Source organism: Herpailurus yagouaroundi, unplaced genomic scaffold, assembly GCF_014898765.1.
Source record: "Herpailurus yagouaroundi ecotype Mexico unplaced genomic scaffold, PumYag 295, whole genome shotgun sequence".
Classification (NCBI taxonomy): domain Eukaryota; kingdom Metazoa; phylum Chordata; class Mammalia; order Carnivora; family Felidae; genus Herpailurus; species Herpailurus yagouaroundi.
Window position 1 is genome coordinate 1,639,085 of NW_024412512.1, and position 10,470 is coordinate 1,649,554.

General features: G+C 47.4%; 1 protein-coding gene and 1 long non-coding RNA gene across 2 annotated transcripts in view; both read left to right on the forward strand.

Moving 5' to 3' along the window:
* The window catches only part of ZNF554 (zinc finger protein 554), a 35,847-nt gene extending 31,731 nt beyond the window's left edge, over positions 1-4,116 (forward strand). The window contains exons 9-10 of the mRNA XM_040461711.1: positions 1,787-1,978; positions 2,767-4,116. Coding sequence (XP_040317645.1) covers positions 1,787-1,978; positions 2,767-3,926 — 1,352 coding nt within the window. The 3' untranslated portion in view covers positions 3,927-4,116. The remainder of the gene's footprint in view (positions 1-1,786; positions 1,979-2,766) is intronic.
* A 4,519-nt stretch (positions 4,117-8,635) lies between these two features.
* On the forward strand, positions 8,636-10,160 carry LOC121021508 (uncharacterized). Its single transcript, XR_005786564.1, has 2 exons — positions 8,636-9,289; positions 9,535-10,160. It is a non-coding gene; the product is annotated as an uncharacterized LOC121021508 (long non-coding RNA).
* The last annotated feature ends 310 nt before the right edge of the window (positions 10,161-10,470 follow it).

The following is a 10,470-nucleotide window of genomic DNA, read 5'->3' on the forward strand; positions in this document are numbered from 1 at the left end:
CGTGGTGGCAGGTGGGAGGATGTCCTTCCTGTTTATTTTTTATTTATTTATTTAATTTTTAAAGAATGTTTATTTGAGGGGGGGAAGGGCAGAGAGAGAGAGAGAGAGGGGAACGGAGGATCTGAAGTGAGCTCTCTGCTGACAGCAGACAACCCGACGCAGGGTGGAACTCATGAACCACGAGATCATGATCTGAGCTGAGGTCAGACGTTTAACCAGCTGAGCCACTGAGGCGCCCCTGCCCTTGTTTGTTTGTTTGTTTGTTTGTTTAAATGTTTATTTTTGAGACAATGCAAGAGACAGAGCATGAGCGGCAGAGGGGCAGAGAGAGAGGGAGTCACAGAATCTGAAGCAGGCTCCAGGCTCCGAGCTGTCAGCACAGAGCCCGACGTGGGGCTCGAACCCACAAACCGTGAGATCATGACCTGAGCTGAAGTTGGACACCTAACCGACTGAGCCTCCCAGGCGCCCCTGCCCTTGGTTTTTATTTTTTTTATTATTTTATTTTATTTTTTTTTAGATATGGTAACAGGATACTAATGAGGTTAACATTTTAATGTTTATTTAGTTCTGAGACAGAGACAGAGTGTAAACAGGGGAGGGTCAGAGAGAGAGGGAGACACACAATCCGAAGCAGGCTCCAGGCTCTGAGCTGTCAGCACGGAGCCCGACATGGGATTCGACCCCACGAACTGTGAGATCATGACCTGAGCCAAAGTCAGACGCTTAACCGACTGAGCCACCCAGGCGCCCCTGCCCTTGGTTTTTAAAGCCGAGTAATATTTCAGTGTGTGGATGGACCCCATTTTATTTATCTACACATCCACGGGTGGACACATTGTAGCTGCTGAGAATCATGCTCCCGTGAACACAGATGTGCAAATAGCACTTTGAGTTCCTGCTTTCATCTTTCTCGGGTGCACACCTAGGGGCAGACTTGCTAGGTCATATGGAGACTCTGTGCTTCCCTTTGTGAGAAACCGCCAGACTGTGTTTCACCATCTTACCAGCCACGCACAAGGATTCCGCTTGGCCCACATCCTCTCTAATCCTTATTTTCTGTTTTTGCTTAAAAAAAAAAAAAAAAAAAATTACAGGGCTCCTGGGTGGCTCAGTCGGTTGAGCGTCTCACTTCAGCTCACGGCGTGATCTCGCGGTTCGTGACTTCGAGCCCCGCGTCAGCCTTTGTGCTGATAGTGCAGAGCCTGCTTGGGGTTCTCTGTCTCCCTTTCTCTCTGCCTTTCCCCTCCTCACACGTGTGTGTGTGTGTGTGTGTGTGTGTGTGTGTGTGTGTGTGTGAAAAATAAATGAACATTAAAAAAATAATAGCTATCCTAGTAAGTGTGAAATGGTGTTTCACTGTGGTTTTGATTTGCGTTTCCCTGATGCCTAATGACGTTGAGCATCTTTTCGTGTGCTTGTTGGCCATTTGTAGATCTCCTTGGGGAAATGGGAGAGCCACAAGGTTTCTTTAATTAGTATTTTTTACCGTTTGCTTAGTTTTGAGAGAGAGAGAGAGAGACAGAGCATGAGCAGGGGAGGGGCAGGGAGAGAGGGTGACACAGAATCCCATGCAGGCTCCAGGCTCTGAGCTGTCAGCACAGAGCCCGACGCGGGGCTCGATCCCACGAACCGTGAGATCATGACCTGAGCCGAGATCAAGAATCGGGTGTTTAACTGACTGAGCCCCCCAGGTGCCCCGAGGTCCGCAAGTTTTTAATTGGGAAAATAAAATCTTCCGCTTGGTCAACACGCCATGTCTCCAGTGTGCTCTTGTCTCTTCCAGAAACCTTGAAGACCCGAAGTGCCGATGCAGGCATTGAGTTTGGTGCACTGTCCGCAACCCAAGCCTCTCAGGCCGCCAGTCTTTCCCCGTGGGTGGGGGGTTCACTCTTTCTACCGGTGGTGCCTTTCCAGCTGGAGCAAGGAGCAGCTGTGTGGTTGGGGGGGGGAGGAACTCCCCAAACCTCCCGTTCAGGTGAGAGCCAGGCAGATACGAGCCACTGAATGGGGGCGGCGTCTTGGGGACTGCAGGTCACGGGTCTCTCCACAGACGCCCTCTTGCATAAGGAGAAGGTTGAGGTCTTTGGTTGCAGTTTCTCAGATGCCTTCATTCATTCTCCAGCAGGCTTGTCCTGTGCGCTGACTTCTGTAAGCCTTTGGGTGCAGAGGAAATCTATCTCATTTCTTTCTTTTCTTTTTCCTTTTTTTCCTTTTTTTAATGTTTAGTTGAGGGAGGGAGAGAGAGAGAGAGAGAGAACGAACGAACATGAGTGGCGGAGGGGCAGAGAGAGGGGGGGACACAGAATCTGAAACAGGCTCCAGGCTCTGAGCTGTCCGCACAGAGCCCGACGCGGGGCTCAAATCCACGAACTGTGAGATCGTGACCTGAGCCGAAGTCGGACGCCCAACCGACTGAGCCCCCCGGGCGCCCCTCATTTCCTTCTGGAAGCTATTCTACCTGTGTTTCCTGTTACATATCTTCCCTCTCTGCCTCCTTGATCATTCTTTCTCCTTGCCATTCTCATCCCCTCTCCTTTGTGGGGCCATCCCTTCTACATTTACATTCCCCCCTGTTTTCCATCATCGGCAAACTTCTTACACTGCGTCCCGGCCTCGGGAGCTTTTTCTGTTTTCTCCCTGTGTTGAGCGCTGATACTTGAACGCGGATTCACACGTACCTCGTGCATGTTGGAAGTACTTTTGTGCCGCCATTATTAAGTTAAAAGTTTCTTCTCTCCCCCTCCTTTTGTCAATTTATTTCAGATTTGGCTGCCATACTGAAAAGCCAAGAGTCATCTTGTAAGAAGGTGGCTTGGGGGGAACAACCACCCAGTGGTATGACTATAGTAAAGCTTCCCAAAGGAGACTGGGGCTATGGTCAACTTGAGGAGAATCGTGAAGCCCTGCACAGGCTTTTGAGGCAGCTGGCATACCCCCAGGCGGAGGCGTTTGCTCAAAGGGAGACCACTGCCTGGCATGAGTTTGGGGAAGCCTGTGGTATGAGCTCAGACCTTGCTTTATCTCAAGGAGGTTCTATAGAAGAACATTCCCACGACTGTGGTCTAGATATTGAGAGTTTGGTAGCTAATCCATTCTTAAACCGTCATCGGATGGCCTATACAGATCAGAGACCCCGTGAAGGGAACGAATGTGGAAAAGACGTCAGCCACAATAGTGCCTTCGGTCAACACAACAGAGCCGCCGAAAGCGGGGAATCATTTCCTCACGGTACGGCTCTCACGACACACAACACGGTGAATACAGCGGGGAAGCCCTACGAATGTCACCACTGCGGGAAAGTGTTTAACCGGAGGCATTCCCTGAGTGAGCATCAGAGAATCCATACAGGAGAGAGACCGTATGAATGTCAGGAATGTGGGCGAGCCTTTACGCACAGCTCAACCCTCACACGACACTTGAGAACTCATACTGGAGAGAAACCCTATGCGTGCGGCGAATGTGGGAAAGCCTTCAACAGGATTTCGTCTCTCACCCAGCACCAGAGGATTCACACAGGGGAAAAGCCCTACAAATGCAAAGACTGCGGAAAGTCCTTCTGCCAGAGTTCTTACCTGGTCTTGCACAAGAGAACGCATACGGGCGAGAAGCCCTATGAATGTAACGAGTGTGGAAAGGCCTTCAGTGATCGTTCCTCGCTTAACCAACACGAGCGGACTCACACCGGTGAGAACCCCTATGAATGTAATCAGTGTGGAAGAGCCTTCAGTCAGAGGTCTTCCCTCGTGAGGCACGAGAGGACTCACACCGGAGAGAAACCGTACGGCTGTAGCGAATGTGGGAAAGCGTTCAGCCAGAGCTCGTCCCTTATCACACATCAGAAAACTCACACCAGTCAGAAAACCTATAAAATAATTGATTGTGGGAAAGCTTTCTATCAGAGCAGCAACCTCATTGGGTTTTAGAGACCACTTGCTGCCTGTAAGGTACCTTTTAGCTCTCTGCTACAGAAGTATGGTTAGATTTTGCCCTTCTGATGGGACTGTTTGAAAAGAAGTAGGTTTCTGCACGTTCTTTTTAAAAAAAATTTTTTTTAACGTTTATTTATTTTTGAGACAGACAGAGCGTGAACGGGGGAGGGGCAGAGAGAGAGGGAGACACAGAATCTGAAACAGGCTCCAGGCTCTGAGCGGTCAGCACAGAGCCCGACGCGGGGCTCGAACTCACAGACCGTGAGATCATGACCTGAGCCGAAGTCGGATGCTCAATCGCTCAATTGACTGAGCCACCCAAGCGCCCCATGCACGTTCTTGAAGAAAAGCTCCGAGGTCTAGATCTGAGAAGGGACCTTTTAGTGGGGGAAATTGCCATTGAGCTATGCCGAGTGGGGCGTGTCCTTTTGGAAAAGATTGATAAATGTGAACAGCAATGTGGAAAGGGATTTTGCTGAGAATCGTCATACTAATTTAGTTGTTGAAACAGAGTACCTTTTGTTTCAAAATTCAGTATTAAAAAAAATGTTTATTATGGGAAGAGATTATGCTAGCAAGAGAGGGGCAGAGAAAGACGGGGAGAGAGAGAGAGAGAGAGAGAGAGAGAGAGAGAGAGAGAATCCCAAGCTGACAGCACAGACGCAGGGCTCGAGCCCACCAACCACGAGATCACTACCTGAGCCAAATTTGGACGCTTAACTGACTAAGCCACCCAGGTGCCCCCAATTCAGTACTTTTGTTTCAATAGTCTGTTTCAGTATTTTACTTAGTCATCCTGCCCCTGTCGGTCCCTTAGCTAGGTGCTAACTTGTTTCGTGCCCGGCTGTGTCAACACAGAACGTGTGCTCACACGGAAAGAGCTTTGGGTGCACAGTGAAAAATAAAGCGTGCAAAATGGTATGTGTGACTCCGTCCAGTGTATTCTGAGTATGTACATAAACGGACAAAGGCTGGGCAGAGATGTGGAGGAAATGGACAGAGTTTGTTTGTCAGAGTTACCTGATGATGTGTGGTTTCCTGCCTTTAGTCATTTTGTCTGGTGTTGCTATAATCGTTTTGACGGTAGGTAGAAATCAAACGACCCCAAGGGATATCGGGTTTCTTTGATCAGGATTGCCGATGCCATGGTGGGGAGGGTAGAGTGCAGTCGGTCTCGGGACAGCGGGGAGTGGAGCAGCCTTTGACAGCTTGGGAGAAATCCCACCCGCGAGGCGGACTTGCCTGAGTGGAGACCGAGAGCTCTGATGTGTACCATCACCAGCACCAGCATCACCTGTTGGTTGCTTGCTCTGTTTCCAGCACTTCTGTGTGGTTCATCATTGACTCTCACCAAGCCCAAGAGATAGTAGCTGTTCACCTGCCGACATTACAAAAGGGCAAACAGAAATAAGGGAGCTTGTCCAGAGTCAGATGACTAGACGGTGCCGGACCCAGCATTTGAACCTGAACGACCTGTACAAGGGCCCATGCCACATTTGGATGCAGGGGGACTGTGCTTTCTAAATTCTCCCTTGGAAGTCATTTGACCTTTGTCTAGATCTTCCCCTTTCTCTGCGGCTGATGAGGAAGGTTGCCTGTTGGGTCTCCTGTCACCTAAGTGGTACCTGATCACGTCGTTTGTTGCTGCCTTTCTCTAAAGTAGGGATCCCTCATCTGGGGTCTGTGTAGACCCTACTGGGTTGACGGGTACGTTTCTTTAAGGGCTCCACGAACAGTCTTGTGCTCGCTGCAGGATGTATGTTGGGGCATAGCGCGTCATCTGGGGAAGCATCTGTAGCTTTCATCCAGTTCTGAGGGCTGGCTGACGTCGGGGTGTCACAAGCGCACTGTTTTCCGGTCTCTATCCCTTGCTCCCTCCAACAGTTGTGGGCAACTCCTTGTGCTAGGTGGCTGTGCGTAAGGTGGATGAGGTGTCTGCCCTCCCTGCACATATATTCGAGGAGTGGGGAAGCAGGACGGCCTCGTCGGTTGTGATGTGTGCAGTCACCCAAGTGTGTCTCACAAAGGTCCTGTGATTGGTTAAATACTCTAGTGTATCCATATTGATTCTTTTTTTTTTTTTTTATGTTTATTTTTGAGAGAGACAGAGCATGAGCTGAGCAGGGGCAGAGAGAGACGGAGACACAGAATCCGAAGCAGGCTCCAGGCTCTGAGCTGTCAGCACAGAGCTTGATGCAGGGCTCGAACCCACGAACCATGAGATCATGACCTGAGCCGAAGTCTGGTGGTTAACCGACTGAGCCACCCAGGTGCCCTATATATATATGTATATTTTTTAATGTTTATTTTTGAGAGAGAGAGCACAAGCAGGATACAGGCAGAGAGAGGGAGAGAGAATCCCAGGCAGGCTCTGTGCCATCAGCATAGAGCCTGACACAGGGCTTGATCCCACAAATCATGAGATCATGACCTGAGCCAAAACCAAGAGTTGGACGATTAACCGACTGAGCCGCCCAGGTGCCCCCCATCTTGATATTCAGAGGATCCCCCTGCTGTGTTTTCATTTTGCAGTGAACTCTGCTCATTGTACAGCCAGATCCATGATGGAGTGAGGGGCAGGAACAGATGTGAAATAGCTAACCAAATACTTTAATTAAATAATTGCAGATTTTGGTAGTGCTCTTGGGGATGTAAACAGGATGATGCCGTGATAGATAAAAAGAGAGTGACTAACCTCAGGGCCTTTCTGACAACCTGATATTTAATTTGAAATGTGAGTCACTGGAGCTTCCAAGGTGAGGCCTTTAACCAGAGGAAAGCTTTTGTTTAGCTTTGTTTTCACATATTTCAAAACTATTTAGAGGGGCACCTGGCTGGCTCAGTTAGTAGAGTGTATGACTCTTGATCTCAAGGTTGTGAGATTATGGACACGGAGCCCATTAGGAAAAATATTTACAACATTTTTTTTTTAATTTATCTCAAAGTATTTTGAGAGAGAATGTATATATATATTTTCAATTTCTTGGTGTTTAAATGCCCATCTCCCTCTCTTTAAAAACAAATTCTTTTTCTTGTCTGATTGCAATGGCTCAATCCTTTAGTACAATATTGAACAGGAGTGTTGAGAACACACCTCCTTGCTTTATTCCAGATCTTAGGGAAAAGCATTCAGTCCTTCACCATGGAGTATGATGTTTTCTGTGGACTTTCTGTAGATCCCCATTATCTTTATTATCTTGTTAAGTTTCTGCTTTATTGTGCTGTGGTCTGAGAATGTGTCTACTGTCCTGAATCTTTGAAACGTGTTGAGTTTCATTGTGTGGTGTACCCTGTGATCGAGTTTTAAAACGTTCTCTAGATCTTAGGGAGAAGCTGTGTTCTTTTTTTTTATGCTTTGGAATCTGGCTTGCCTGCTGCATCAACCTTTTTAAATTTTTTTTTTCAACGTTTATTTATTTTGGGGAACAGAGAGAGACAGAGCATGAACGGGGGAGGGGCAGAGAGAGAGGGAGACACAGAATCGGAAACAGGCTCCAGGCTCTGAGCCATCAGCCCAGAGCCCGACGCGGGGCTCGAACTCACGGACCGCGAGATCGTGACCTGGCTGAAGTCGGACGCTCAACCGACTGCGCCACCCAGGCGCCCCTGCATCAACCTTTTTAATCATTGGCTGTCAAATTTCACGTCAGGACGTTCAGATTTAACAAGTAAGAGTTGGTGCCCGGTAATGTGCATTAAAAAAATTTTTTTAAATGTTTATTTATTTTTGAGAGAAAGACAGAGTGCTAACAGCAGATGGGCAGATAGAGGGGGAGACACAGAATCCGAAGCAGGCTCCAGGCTCTGAGCTGTCAGCACAGAGCCCGACGTGGGGCTTGAACCCACGAACCGTGAGATCATGACCTGAGCCCAAGTAGGACGCTTAACCGACTGAGCCACCCAGGCACCCACCTCTGCTTTTTAAACAAAACTAGCCTTTAATTTTGGAATAATTTTTCACCTCCTGTGAATTTCAACCTTTAAAATTCCTTGCATCTCTCATTTTTAGTACATAATTGAATGTTGCTTTAGGATTCAAAGAAGAAAATCCATTTGTTTTTAAAGGACACATTTATGCCAATTATTGCTTTGATAAATGTTGTTGGCTTTAATTCTGATGTATTTTATGTCGTTTTTCTTATTTTTGAAGCTTTTATTTTCTGTCTTCTACTGTTGTTTGTATTGGTGGAGTGTATTTCTTTGCTGGTGTTTTTGGAAGGTGTATTTCCTGCTTCAGTTTCTTTTGGCATTTTATTTTATTACATTAAACCCTATAATGAAACCTGTAGTGATTATCAATATTAAGCAGCTTTTGTAGCATAAAAAGGTCGAGTCACAGAGTGTGTATAGTATATAAGGGCACTTTAAAATTGAAAGTCGGGAAAATGTTATATGTAGTTTGTGGATCCAAATGTATGTCATGGCAATAATACGCACTAAATTTGTGATTATGGTTTCCTCTGGGAGGACGTGGAAGGGATCTTGGGATTCTGGAGGTGATACACAGGGTGTTTCAACTCTATCTGTGATGTTTTCTTTCTATTTTATCTTATTTTATTTATTTTTTATGTTTATTTATTTTTAAGAAAGAGAGAGAGAGCGAGACAGCGTGAGCGGGCAAGGGGCAGAGAGAGAGGGAGACACAGAATCTGAAGCAGGCTCCAGGCTTCGAGCGGTCAGCACAGAACCTGACACGGGGCTCGAACCCATGAACTATGAGATCATGACCCGAGCCGAAGTCGGATGCTCAACCCACTGAGCCACCCAGGCGCCCCTGTAAAGTATCAGATTTCTTTCAAGAAATCTGATAGAGGATGGTAAACCGATAGGATTTCATACACCTTGGCAGTAGATACAGGAGTATTGAAAATGTTGCGGCATGTTCTGTATGGTTGAAATGTTGGGGGACGGGTTGAAAGTGCTCCCCTTCTCCCCCTGTTGTGGTTATCATTGGGAGATACTTCTTTGAGGAATGCAAAAACCAGCCCTCCCAACGCCTTACGAATGGATGCTTACGGTTTGGATAAAATCTCTAGTCAGAATATCATCTATCTGAAAAGTGCTACCTTTCAAACACAAAGATGCAAAGACATTGTTCTCTAAAAAAAGGTCAGATCGCTCCAAGATGCGCCGCTGTGGGAGCAGAGTCATGTTGAAGGAGCCCGTGGAAAGTTCAAAGTCGTCTCACAAAAACTCAGGCTGGGAAGAGGCGTTCTTTGTGCCCCATGCTGAGGCATTTTCCTCTGCTTCAGAGCCGTCTTGTGAACTTCCTGTGACTGCTGTAACAAATTCCTGCATACTTAGTGACTTAACCAATTTCTTACAACAATTCTGGAGGTCAGAAGTCTAAAATCAAGGTGTTGGCAAGGCCGTCTTCTTTTTTTTTTTGACGTTTATTTATTTTTGGGACAGAGAGAGACAGAGCATGAACGGGGGAGGGGCAGAGAGAGAGGGAGACACAGAATCGGAAGCAGGCTCCAGGCTCTGAGCCATCAGCCCAGAGCCTGACGCGGGGCTCAAACTCACGGACCGCGAGATCGTGACCTGAGCTGAAGTCGGACGCTTAACCGACTGAGCCACCCAGGCGCCCCCTAAAATCAAGGTGTTGGCAAGGCCATCTTCTTTTTGGAGACCCTAAGAGAATCTCTTCCCTCACCTTTATCTGGCTTCTAGAAGCCATCCAAACTCCTTGGCCTGAGATCCCTCCGACATCCTCACGGCCAGCAGCTGGGGGTCTGACCATCTCTCTGACTCCTACCCCCTGCCTTTGTCTCTTGAGGACCTCCTGAGGACGCTGGGCTCCCTGGGAACCCAGGGTCACCCCCGCCTCAGGGCCCTTAATCCCTTCTGCCAAGTCCCTTTTGCTATGTCCGGGGCCATGTTCACAGGTTCTGGTGATCACCACGTGTGCACCTTTATTCTGCCGGCCACATCTTTCATACTTGGCTTTATGATGTGGGGTTGGAGTGGGCTGAACACGCAGGAAACCACATTTCTACTTCGCCAGCGGCTCCCCGAATACTAGAACCTTCTAACCGCAGGGTGGATGGAGGCCGCAGGAGGGAGAAGGGGTTCTGCGCCTTCCTGTCCTGTCACTCTGTGCGTTTGAGAATGCCTTTGTTACCTCCACACATGAATCACATCTCAAATAACTTGACTCACACTTCTTTCCTCTCAGGCTGCTACAGTTTTACTTTGCTCTCTGTGCAATGAATGTTTTGTGAAGAATCCCGAGATCAGCCTCATTTTTCACCTTAATGAATGAAATGACATGTCCTTTATGAGTGATGCTTACAGGGTAGTTATCTGAACACACTATGGCAGGCAGACGGTGCTGGAGGTTCGTGCCAGAATCCAGTCTTAAGGCAGACTTCTAAATCTCATGCTGATTTATTGAAATTTGGCTTTCATTATTAATCCATATTAAGCGAAAAAGTATATAATCATACTTTAAATAGCTTATGAATCCAACAAGTCATTTATTTTTAACTCGAAGCTTTTTATGTATTAATTTTCTAAACACTCATTTTTATGACAG